Source organism: Somniosus microcephalus, chromosome 1 (genome assembly GCF_052327205.1).
Source record: "Somniosus microcephalus isolate GS21.2 chromosome 1, FLI_Smic_1.0, whole genome shotgun sequence".
NCBI lineage: Eukaryota > Metazoa > Chordata > Chondrichthyes > Squaliformes > Somniosidae > Somniosus > Somniosus microcephalus.
In genome coordinates, this window is record NC_140987.1 from 122,501,312 (window position 1) to 122,514,462 (window position 13,151).

Here is a 13,151-nt window from a genome sequence, read left to right on the forward strand (position 1 = left end):
TTTCCCTTTCTTAATTAATCCCTTTGTCCTCCTTTGTTGACTCCTAAACTGCTCCCAATCCTCAGGATTATTGCTTTTTCTAGCCAATTTATATGTCCTCTCCTTGGATCTTATGCTATCCCTAATTTCCCTTGTTAGCCACGGTTGAGTCACCTTTTTTGTTTTATTTTTACGCCAAACTGGGATGAACAAATTCTGTAGCTCATCCATTCGGTCTTTGAATGTTTGCCATTGCCTATCCACCGTCAACCCTTTGAGTGCCATTCCCCACTCAATCCTACCCAACTCGCTCCTCAGACCATCGTAGTTTCCTTTATTTAAATTGAGGACCCTTGTCTCTGAGTCAACTACTTCATTCTCCATCTGAATGATGTATGAGGAGAGATTGGGTCGATTGGGCTTATACTCGCTGGAGTTTAGAAGAATGAGAGGTGATCTCATTGAAACGTATAAAATTCTGACAGGACTGGACAGACTAGATGCAGGATGTTCCTGATGGTCGGGGAGTCCAGAACCAGGGGACATAGTCTAAGGATAAAGGGTAGGCCATTTAGGACAGAAATGAGGAGGAATTTCTTCACCCAGAGAGTGGTGAACCTGTGGAACTCTCTACCACAGAAGGCGGCGGAGGCCAGTTCATTAAATATATTCAAGAAGGAGTTGGATATATTTCTTAAGGCTAAAGGGGTATAGGGAGAAAGCAGGGACTGGATACTGAATTTGGATGATCAGCCATGATCGCATTGAATGGCGGAGCAGGCTCGAGGGGCCGAATGGCCTACTCCTGCTCCTATCTTCGATGTTTCTATGAAATTTAATCTTGCATTTTCTTCTCCCTAAAAACTGCAGGTGATGTAGACCAAAATAATCAAGAGCCCCTGGTTGCATTGAAAGAGAAACAAACAGCAGATTACAATGGAAATGATGGAAATGTTGCAGAGTCTGAGGCTGATAAAGCAGCAGAACTTGCGAATGACCTAAAAGGTGTCTAATTCAACATTTTACAAAAAAATTGAGCAAAATGTGAATTAATCTCCCTTTCGCCCTCCCCTTCCTTCACATATAATGTATCGGTATAAAAACTGAGGTAGGTGAGAGCTGCCTGCTAGCCAGTGCTGTATATAGGCCTTGTTCTGGAACCGCACCTCATTCTCCTGTCATTAGAGGCTGTTTGTGCTCTTGCTACACACGAGGAAAGGTCTCCTGTAGACCATTCATTCCATGGCTAATGCATACTTAACTGTCTTCCAGTAGCTTGTGTTTTTAGCAACCCCCTTTTTTTACTGGCTTTTCACCATCAGTAGATTCTTGATTTCAGAATTGTTTTCCTCTGGCTTCAGTTGTCCCAGGCCTCCAACTAGTGTCCTTGCATCTCCTTTCCTTTGGAGAAATCAATCTCACAAGGTTCTAATATTGGTGTTGCCAGATGATGCCAATGGTTAGTGCAAATTTTCAAGTCCTGCTGCTGCTTGTCTTTTCCAGTAACAAGTATCCATAATTAATGTCGATATTTCTTCAACTGCCAGAACTTTCTGAAGTACACAGCCTCTTCCAAACTCTAGAGGGCTAATTGTGAATGCCAGGGAAAAAAAGAATGAATTGCTTGATCATGTACTAGTGAAGCCTTGGGATAAGGAGTAAGTTTAAAATTAGAGATGCTCTGGAATCTCTCTCTCCCTCATTGCATCAGTTAAATTTCTGTTTCCTTTTAAAAGAACTGAAATGAGCAGTTACAGAACAAGGAGCATGGGTGGAGAAGAGGCACCATATGGCTTGGTGTGATTATTATAAGGTTATAAATCCTTAAGAGGCTGATGGGTTCTCTGTTTTGATGATGACCTATTCATTTTTGTGTGGAGGTTGAGATGTATTTAAAGCATAATAAATCTTAACATTCAAAAGTGCATGAATGTATTAAATCCTGTAATTCTGATTAATTTCATGTTTTTGTAACATTGTGAACTATGTTAAAAAAAAAAAAAAAAAAAAAAAATCTGTTGCCTCCTCTGAAAGTTAAAAGATTACCAAAAACTTTAACTATAACCTGAAATTTTAATAGGAGTAGTTGATGTTTCATTTACAGAAGTTGTGCCTTAATTTTGGTTTAGCTATTAACACAACTGTTTTTGTAGGTCCTAGTTGTAGTTGACATTAACCCTACGTGTATATCTTTTAAATGTTTAGCAAGACACAATGAAGAAGCTATGAAAAAAATTCTTGAACAAAATGAAGATCAGAACATCAAACAAATAATGTGAAGGAGACTGCTTGAACCTGGTTAACTGAGTCGCTCTCTCTTGTTGATATTGCACTTTTTTGGTTGATTAAGCAAAGTAGTACTACTGCCCACAATGAGATTTCTTTAAAATTGGCTGGGGCTTCAAATCAAAATAGGATGAACTAGTAACCATGACCTTGTCTGTGAATAGTTTAGGAAGTGAAGGGTGTGGGAGATTTTATGGTTTGTTCAAAATTAAGTAATAAACTCTTAAGCAGCCATTTGAGAGTAATTCAAACTCAGTACTTGAATGCAGCAGATGTTGAAATTTGATGCTCTAAGCCTTGTTACATTGGCTGTTTTAAATAGTGATTATAACAGCATCTTAGTGGTTTCTTAAGTCAGATACTAGTTCCATTTTATTTGCTAATGTCACTGTTGCCAGTGTCAATCTTATTTAATGTAGAATTTAATGGTTTAAGAATATTTCTATTTAAACTTTAATGTTCAATACAAATGTTATAGAAAATTGTGTTTTTTGCAGATGTTTAAAGATCAGTTTATTTTCTAAAAAAAAAGCCAAGTTCTGAAAGACCAGGAAGATGTGCCCATGCCCAACCTTTGTTACATGTATGTTAAAGTGGTTAGGTAAGACTGTCTTTAGGAATATGCAGTGTGCCTTCTAATGTTGGTGGGTTTTTAGAGGAAAATTATTTATAAAGACATTTTTCTTGGCTGGCTTGCTTTTTAAATTGCTAAAATGTGAAATGTGTGAAACAATTGGTTATCTATATCTTTGACCTGGGGGAAGCTTTCAGAAAATGTAACTGGATTTTGTTCTGGAAAGAATAGTAGGTTAAAACAATTTGCAGTGCTTGTATCTCAACAGCCAGGACTGGAAATTGAGGGTTAGGATGTTATTTTCATTCATTATACATCTGTAGTCCATTCTACTGTACTGCATTATTAGAGCATGAGGATTTTGAGGTTGGGATGCATATTCTTTTCCCTCTCTACATCCCTGTCCATTGAAAAAATAAATTTTCTACCATCTGAAATAAAAATGCAACTTAAATAAAGACTAAATCATTGGTCCAAATCTGGTTAACACAAATGAGGTTCTCTGTCTAACCAGCATCAAAGGGGAAGCCATATTAATTTGTTTTCTTTTAAAAGCCAGATGCTTCAGTATTCCGTTGATATATTTTTCACAAGTTTTAATTTTGCAATTAGTCTGGTAACTTTATCCTGATAAAACTGCATTATTTTGTCCTTTTGCATTTTTGTCTAAAGCACATTTTCAACTTATAATGTAAAATCTATTGCCACATTGCAAAGGGAGAGGGAAAGAGAGGGGACCTCATGCCCTGTTATCTTGCATTTACAACTGGTGCCTTTATAACTTTGCAGGAACTTTGAACTTTAATATGTCATTACAATGACTGTGACTTTGCTGTTGAGCCAGTGAATGTTGACTTTGTGAATCCTGCTGCTGTGCTGATGGAAGCCATTTGCCAATTGGGTTGTCTTTTTTTCCACTTAATTTGGGTGAACAAGATTTTCCAGTTATTCCCCAGAGTCTGGGTCACATTTCCTCTTTCAGCTGAAAGGTGAGATGGTCCAGGTCACTGAATTCTTTACTGCTTTAACATTACATGACAAGCTGGATAGAGGTTGCTTTTGGAGGTCTTGCTGATCTTGCTTTTCTTGAACTCCCCCTCAAACATAGACTGTTCAACACCCATGTAGTACTCCATCCAGCAGCTTGCCTGGAGCTTGCCCAGTAAGGACAAACCGTTCCAGTATTGGATTTCTTCAAACCCATTCCTATGGTTGGAAGACCAAAATGTTGGAATGAGAGCTATCTGGTTGCCTATGCATTGATCTTGTATTTAATTAAGTTGTAAAATATCTATATTTGGAATTTTTTGGGACTTGAAATTGTATTCAAATTTGGTTGAATTTTGATGTTAATAAACAGCTTCCAGATTTAATCCTGCTATAACTGTTTGTGATTCCATGTCATTTGAGCATTACTTTGTTCCATAAATGTAAAAAGAAATAGTTTTTTTAGACTTGTTCACACTTGTAGCTAAATATTGGATGCTGTGATTTTTTTGCATTCAATTTTAAAGCTGTTAAATTCACTCTAATTTGAGTATGAGTGAAGACATCTTACTGCAATTATATAGGGCCCTGGTGAGACCACACCTCTGGAGTATTGTGTACAGTTTTGGTCTCCTTACCTAAGGAAGGATATACTTGCCATAGAGGAAGTGCAACAAAGGTTCACCAGACTGATTCCTGGGATGGGGGGGATTGTCCTATGAGGAGACTAGGCCTATATTCTCTGTAGTTTAGAAGAATGAGAGGTGATCTCATTGAAACATACAAAATTCTTACAGGGCTTGACAAGGTAGATGCAGGGAGGATGTTTCCCCTAGGTGGGGAGTCTAGAACCAGGGGCAACAGTCTCAGAATAATGGGTTGGCCATTTAGGACTGAGATGAGGAGAAATTTCTTCACTGAGGGTGGTGAGTCTTTGGAATTCTCTACTCCAGAGGGCTGTGGAGGCTCAGTCATTGAGTATATTCAAGACGGAGATTGATAGATGTTTGAATATTAAGGGAATCGAGGGATGTGGGGATAGTGTAGGGAAGTGGAGATGAGGTAGAAGATCAGCCATGATCTTATTGAATGGCAGCAGGATTGAAGGGCCAAATGGCCTACTCCTATTTCTTATGTTCTTAATGAAAAAGCTAGTTTCTTGATTTATGCTTCACACTATGAATAAGGTGAGAAGGAAGCCGGAACATTTGGAGGGTTCTCCATTTCAGAAGAGAAGCATGTGATCCTCCCTTTTAGGTAAAATATCAGTTCTTCAGTACTATAGGCGATAACCACTTCAACACGAGATAATTGCAAAATGACTGCAGGTCATTTTATTTTGACTTTCAAATTTTTGAAAAACGTTTTCCATCCAGGTTTATGTTTTTTGAAGTGTGCAGTGACAGTGCAGCAGGTACATATGTTGTGTTTTCCACCAAACTAGTTTTAAACCCCGCAAAATGCAGAAGCAGTTTTGTTTCAGACAGCTGTTTGTGAACCTCCTGGTAAATGTCAGATGTGCTAAGCAAGCTAAATGACATGGATTGACGTGCCATTTATCCCACTGTTTCCCTCTCTGGTTGCAGTGGCTGTCCTTCCATGGGTTGTTTACAACCTTGATTGACACGTGAAAAAATAGTTAATTGATCCAAGATCCATAGCAGCCTACAAAATTGTAAGTTCAATAACTATACCTTTCTTGGGTACTACAGTAACAATAACTTGTATTTATATAGCACCTTTACCATAGTAAAATGTCCCAAGGTGCTTCACAGGAGTGTTATAAAACAAACTTTGACACCGAGCCACATAAGGAGATATTGGGGCAGATGATCAAAAGCTTGGTCAAAGAGGTAGGTTTTATGGAGCGCCTTAGAGGAGGAGAGATTTAGGGAGAGAATTCCAGCACTTGGGGCCTAGGCAGCTGAAGGCACAGCCACCAACGGTGGAGCGATTTAAAATCGGGGATGCTTGAGGCCAGAATTAGGAGTGCAGATATGAGGGTTGTGGGGCTGGAGGAGATTGTAGAGATAGGGAGGGGCGAGGCCATGGAGGGATTTGAAAACAAGGATGAGAATTTTAAAATTGAAATGTTGCTAAGCCAGGAGCCAATGTAGGTCAGCGAACACGAGGGTGCTGGGTGAACAGGACTTGGTCATCCAAAACTGGGCTGCCCCTGTTCTAATTCGCACCAAGTTTACGGTGGGTAGAACGTGGGAGACCGCCTAGGAGTGTGTTGGAATAGTCAAGTGTAGAGGAAACAAAGACATGGATGAGGGTTGCGGTTGCAGATGAGCTGAGGCAGGGGCAGAGTCAAGTGATGTTCGAGATGGAAATAGTCGTTCTTAATAGCGCAGATATGTGGTCGGAAGCTCATAACCGGCTCAAATATGACCCCAAGGTTGCTAACAGTCTGGTTCTGCCTCCGACAGTTGCCAGGGAGAGGGATGCAGTCGGTGGCTAGGGAACGGAGTTTGGGGCAGGGACTGAAGACGATGGCTTCGATCTTCCGAATATTTTGTTGGACGAAATTTCTGCTCATCCAGTACTGGATGTCGGACAAGCAGTCTGACAATTTAAGATAGTGGAGGGGGTCACGAGACGTGGTGGTGAGGTAGAGCTGGGTGTTAGCAGCATACATGTGGAAACTGATGTGTTTTTGATGATGATGCTGAGGGGCAAAAATAAAAACAGGAGGGGGGCCAAGGATAGATCCTTGAAAGATACCAGAGGTAATGGTGCGGGAGCGGGTAGAGAAGCCATTGCAGGTGATTCTCTGGCTACAATTAGATAAGAATGGAACCAGGCGAGTGCAGTCCCACCCAGCTAGATGACAGGGGAGAGGCGGTGGAGGAGGATGGTGTGATTAACCGTGTCAAAGGCTGTAGACAGGTCAAGAAGGATGAGGAGGGATAGTTAGCTTTGTCACAGTCACATTGGATGTCATTTGTGACTGATGAGCCATTTCCGTACTGTATCGGGCAGAAAAATGATTGGAGGGATTCAAACATGGAGTTCAGAGAACAATGGGCACAGATTTTGGAGGTGACATTATGTAAGTAACCTTAAAAATCCTAGTGAATGGTGCTGAGCCCTTATTTGGGGGGGGGGGGGGGGGGGGGGAAAGTACAGCTGCCAGTCTTGGGTCTCCTGGCAAGTATTCCAGATCTGATGAAAGGTCATCGACCTGAAACATTAACTCTGTTTCTTTCTCTACAGACGTTGCCTGACCTGTTGAGTATTTCCAGCATCTGCAGTATTTTGCTTTTGTATTAACATCTCCAGTATTTAGTTCTGGCCTATTCTCTTCCTCCTTTATGTATCTACCCCTGCTGCATGCATATCACAGCACGAAACTGTCTTTTACCTATAACTGCAAACCAATTCTCAATCCAATATTTATTCAGCTGCTTTTAGGATTCCATAACTCTAGCATTCCACCTGTTTTACGTATTCTGTATAGGGGGAAGTTTCTTCTAGCCTCTTGAGCTTTGTTAAACACATTAATTTAGTTCTGTACTTGTAAATGAAATATTCTGCATATGTCCACATCATGTGTTTCTCAATTTTAAAGACCCAGATTATGTGTCTCTTCCTCTTTGCATTAATCTTTTTACAAAACAAGTTACAGGTCCACCTGCTGAGAGCCTATCCTCCAAACTTAGTGCAGGAATCATCCTGTGCTGCTCTTCTCTGAATCTATTCCAACATACTGGCTGGGAACTTCCTTGGCGCTGTACCGCTACAGTGCTGTAACTTCACTTGAACTGCAGTGGAAATCCTGTATGTAAACAGGGTTTCTACCACGCTTCTGCCTAAGTTGTGGCGAAGCGGGAGCAGCTACAAGGAAGTTCCTGGCAAATATTTATTTTAAGCTAATCTGATCAAAATTGCATAAGATATACCGGATGACCGAGAGTACAGTGTTGCATACTGTACAGATGGATCTATTATTTTAATAGTTGAAACAATCCACTTCATTATTTTCCATTAGGTTTGGGCAAACAAGTCAGGCCATTTTGCACAAACAGCAAATTATATAAATGACCAGTTCATCTGTTTGGGTGGTGAAGGTGGAGGTACAAATGGTGGCATGAACACTAGAATGCTCCTCTGTCTAGTGCTATGGGATCTTTTACATCAACCTGAGTTGGTAGATAGGACCTCAGTTTAACATTGCAACTGAAAGACAGTACTTCTGCCAATGCAGCACTCCTTTAGTACTGCACTGAAGTGGTAGTCTAGATTATGTGCTCAAGCCTTAAAATGAGGCTACTGTCATGAAGAATCATTAAGGATCAGCAGGGTTGGTACCTTACCCTCTGCCATTTACACTTCACTACTTGTCCTGATTTTCCTCTTTCCCAGTGGAAAGGAGAAACAATTATGTTGCTAACCTTATAAATAACCAGTTTCCTACATTACAACAGTGCCTACATTTCAAAAAGTACTACTTTATTGGCTGTAAAACATTTTGGAATGGTCATGAAAGGTGCTATATAAATGCAGTTGGTAATTTAAGAATGTAGAAGATTTCAGGCACTAATACTGTTAGCCATCAACATGTTAGAATGATGGTGCAGAGTGAAACACTTTAATCCACTATTGGTATCAAAACAATTAAATTTAAAATTATATATTTTTTTATTCTGGTCACACTATTAACACAGTACAGCAGCATATACGAAGCACTGCTGTTGATGTGCCTCACCGCTGTGAATTTTACAGTCCTTTTTTAGTACTCTGGAACATATCAGCCACGACTGGAGCAAATCATTTGGAGTCCTGAATTTCAGTTCATTGCACAAACTGAATCCACAACCATTATCTCCACGGGAGTTAGATTAACTTGACGACTGGAAAATATTTGTGAACAGAAAAATCGAATTCTGGAGGAACCTGAAATGAGAAAAAAAATTACTATCCAGCACTTCACAAGTAGAGTTAAACTGTATAGTTAAGTATGAGAATGCATACAGAAGAAGCTTACTGCATTACCTATCTTTATAAATATCTCTAGAAAGTCTTGCATCTGATATCCAGTTCCTCTTAATGCTTAGAATTGGATTATTTACTTACCTTTCAGATACTGTGGCAGTGCTCCATAGCACCAACTATTTTAACTTTTTCCACCCCACGCAAGTTGCCAGTCATCAGGCCTCTCAAATTCATGTACTGCCCCATACTTGATATTCTGAATCTTCTGCTGCTCCTGCTACCTTACCATTTTGTCTTCAGCCCTTGTGTACCCCCACCCCCCAATTCTAGAATCTACACATAACAACTGCAAGACTTTAGAACACAGGCACTCTTTTATAAAAAAAAAATTAAAAAAAATTGGAGTTTTAAAAGCTTGATTATAAACATGTATATATATTTTAATCCCTCTGCATATTACAAACATACAAAGAGTACAGGAGCAGTATAAAGCAGTAGAAGTTATGAAAAAATAGGAATGTTTGTAAATTAGCCAAGATAAGTTCTTTGAAGACAAGAGCCTAAATGTTATTTTGAGGACAGCCTGGCAAGCTCACTGCCCCAACACAGATCAGAACAGATGGTATAAATGTGCTTGTGGGTGAGGTACATTGTTACAGGCACATAGTTGAAATATTTATCCCAATATCTACAAAACATGTATAAGAATCTTAAAATATGATGCTGGTTACAAGTATGAATTTTGGAACAAGCAGTTGGCTCCACTGGCTGTTTCCCATCATTACAATGGTATGTGAACAGTTTTGATGTCTCACCATATAGCAGTAGGCCTAAGAGGAGATTATGAAGCACTGGAACATTTGACCTCCTGCATAACGTGAATACATATTTTTCTTAACTCCTGAAGTTGCTGGGGTACAGCACTGACTGATCTTTCACCAGGTTTCATATGTGATTCTTGACAGTGAGATTCAGAACTGATTTTAACCTTAAAGAGCATCACAGCTGAGCCTGATTCTGTCCTCACCCAATATTCACACACAATTCCAGCAGAGGTCACTATATAGCAACCAGGAGCAGGAACCCCTGGCTGTTTTCCCTTCCCTACCCCAAGGGTGTTGAGACCAATTGTACTGCCCCGGTTAAGAATAGCTAACTTAGCACAGACGAGAGAGCTAATCTTAATGGCAGAGCTGGTCACTGGCTAAAATCATTTAGTCATTGGGGCCCTTGCCTGATTGAACCCCATTTTCAATCCTCAGCTATCTTGAGAGTTTTTATTAAAAAAAGATTTGGTCATTACAGGAGCATACAGTGAGCTTTTTGAGCTGGTTGAGGGGGATTGGCATAGTAATCATTAGGCTCGACACCAAGGTCAACATCGCATTTGACTCAATGCACTTCAAAAGTGGTGTAATGTTATCCATCTCTTTCTATTGGTCGATACATGCACTTTTATATTAATGGAAGTAGAAGTTACCCAAACTACTCAGTTACAAGTAGTGAAAGCGATAATTCTGCATAACAAAGATCAATCGTGGCCTTTAGACATCTTCGACCATTGCATAAAATGGGTGGATGTTAGGGCAGGACCAGAATGTGTACAGAAGCATATCCATCTGGCTGCAGCCTGTTAAGTACGGTAAGCACCCTCCCTCACAAGTTCTCCTTTGTATACAGGACGACTTCGCTTGTATGAATCACTCTGGGACATGTAAACTCAATAAAGGTAAACGTTCGGTCCTGCCTCCTCTACCTACGAGAAACAACTTGTATTTATATAGTTACTTAAAGGGTTGACGGTGGATAGGCAATGGCAAACATTTAAAGATCACATGGATGAACTACAGAATTTGTTCATCCCTGTCTGGCATAAAAATAAAACAAAAAAGGTGGCGTAACCGTGGCTAACAAGGGAAATTAGAGATAGCATAAGATCCAAGGAGAGGACATATAAATTGGCCAGAAAAAGCAGCAAACCTGAGGATTGGGAGCAGTTTAGGATTTAGCAAAGGAGGACAAAAGGATTAATTAAGAGGAGGAAAATAGAGTATGAGAGTAAGCTTGCAGGGAACATAAAAACTGACTGTAAAAGCTTCTATAGATAGGTGAAAAGAAAAAGATTGGCGAAGTCAAGCGTCGGTCCCTTGCAGTCAGAATCGGGAATTTATAATGGGGAACAAAGAAATGGCAAACCAATTAAATACATACTTTGGTTCTGTCTTCACAAAGGAGGACACAAATAACCTCCCAGAGCTGTCGGAGAACATAGGGTCTAATGAGAGGGAGGAACTGAATGAAATCAGTATTTGTAGGGAAATGGTGTTAGGGAAATTGACGGGATTGAAGGCCGATAAATCCCCAGGGCCTGATAATCTACATCCTAGGATACTTAAGTGGCCCTAGAAATAGTTGCTGCATTGCTGGTCATCTTCCAAAATTCTATAGTCTCTGGCACAGTTCCCATGGATTGGAGGGTTGCTAATGTAACCCCACTATTTAAAAAAGGTGGTAGAGAGAAAACGGGGAATTATCGACCAGTAAGCCTGACATCGGTAGTGGGGATAATGCTAGAGTCCATTATAAAAGATGTAATAGCAGAGCACTTGGAAAACAGTGACAGGATTGGACAAAGTCAACATGGATTTATAAAAGATAAATCGTGCTTGACTAATCTACTGGAATTTTTTGAGGATGTAACTGGTAGAATAGATAAGGGAGAACCAGTGGATGTGGTGTATTTGGACTTTCAGAAGGCTTTCGATAAGGTCCCGCATAAGAGATTAGTGTGTAAAGTTCAAGCACATGGGATTGGGGGTAAGGTACTGACTTGGTTAGAGAACTGGTTGGCAGACAGGAAGCAAAGAGTTGGAATAAACTGGTCTTTTTCTGAGTGGCAGGCAGTGACTAGTGGGGTCCGGCAGGGATCGGTGCTAGGACCCAGCTATTCACAATATATATTAATGATCTAGACGAGGGAACTAGATGTAATATCTCCAAGTTTGCAGATGACACAAAGCTGGGTGGCATGTGTGCTGTGAGGAGGATGCTGAGAAACTCCAGGATGATTTGGACAGGTTAGGTGATTGGGCAGATGCATGGCAGATGCAGTATAATGTGGATAAATGTGAGAATATTCACTTTGGTGGCAAAAACAGGAAGGTAGATTATCTGAATGGCAATAGATTGGGAAAAGGGGAAGTGCAACGAGACCTGGGTGTCCATGTAAGAACATAAGAAATAGGAGCAGGAGTAGGCCAATCGGCCCCTCGAGCCTGCTCCACCATTCAATAAGATCATGGCTGATCTGATCCTAACCACCAATCTACTATCACAGAACCATCTCCTGAATCTAACAGAATTAGACACACGAAATAGGAGCAGGATCAGGCTACACGGCCCCTGGGCCCGCTCCACTACCCACAGGGCCATGACCGATCCGAACCTAGGCTCATGTCCAAATTCCTGCCCGCTCCCCGTAACCCTTAATTCCCTTTACTTCTAAGAAACTGTCTATTTCTGTTTTAAATTTATGTAATGATGTAACTTCTACAGCTTTTTGGGGCAGCATATTCCATGGACCTACCACCCTCTGAGTGAAGTAGTTCCTCCTCATCTCAGTTTTGAAAGAGCAGCCCCTTATTCTAAGACTATGGCCCCTAGTTCTAGTTTCACCCATCATCGGGAACATCCTCCCCGCATTCACCCGATCCAACCCCTTCACAATCTTATATGTTTCAATAAGATCGCCTCTCATTCTTCTGAACTCCAATGAGTAGAGTCCCAATCTACTCAACCTCTCCTCATATGTCCATTCCCGGGATTAACCGAGTGAACCTTCTTTGTACTGACTCGAGAGCAAGTATGTCTTTTAAGTACGGACACCAAAACTGTATGCAGTATTCCAGGTGCGATCTCACCAATACCTTGTACAACTGAAGCAATACCTCCCTATTTTTATATTCTATCCCCCTAGCAATGAAAACCAACATTCCATTGGCCTTCTTAATCACTTGCTGCACCTGCATACTAACCTTTTGAGTTTCGTGCACCAGGACCCCCAGATCCCTTTGTACTTCAGTACTTTCCAGTTTCTTGCCATTAAGATAATAACTTGCTCTACGATTTTTCCTGCCAAAGTGCATAACCTCACACTTTCCAGTATTGTATTCCATCTGCCAAATCTCTGCCCACTTACTTAGCCTGTCTATGTCCCCTTGCAGGTTTTTTATGTCCTCCTCACTCACTACTTTCCTTCCCATCTTAGTATCATCTGCAAACTTTGATATGTTACACTCGGTCCCCTCCTCCAAATCGTTAATATGGATTGTAAAGAGTTGGGGACCCAGCACTGACCCCTGCGGAGCACCACTAGTTACTGATTGCC

General features: G+C 40.7%; 2 protein-coding genes across 4 annotated transcripts in view; one reads left to right on the top strand and one right to left on the bottom strand.

Annotated features, from left to right (window-relative positions):
- Positions 1-4,223, top strand: part of LOC147124338 (Golgi membrane protein 1-like) — a 51,308-nt gene extending 47,085 nt beyond the window's left edge. Inside the window, exons 7-8 of one of the 2 annotated variants that reach the window (XM_085985214.1) lie at positions 850-984; positions 2,185-4,223. In XM_085985214.1, the coding sequence (XP_085841340.1) occupies positions 850-984; positions 2,185-2,258 (209 nt within the window). In that variant the 3' untranslated portion in view covers positions 2,259-4,223. The remainder of the gene's footprint in view (positions 1-849; positions 985-2,184) is intronic. The other variant, XM_085985225.1, reaches the window with a different exon arrangement.
- A 4,228-nt stretch (positions 4,224-8,451) lies between these two features.
- The window catches only part of naa35 (N-alpha-acetyltransferase 35, NatC auxiliary subunit), a 124,845-nt gene continuing 120,145 nt past the window's right edge, over positions 8,452-13,151 (bottom strand). For both annotated transcript variants that reach the window (XM_085985206.1, XM_085985204.1), the window contains one exon: positions 8,452-8,725. In XM_085985206.1, the coding sequence (XP_085841332.1) occupies positions 8,666-8,725 (60 nt within the window). In that variant the 3' untranslated portion in view covers positions 8,452-8,665. The remainder of the gene's footprint in view (positions 8,726-13,151) is intronic.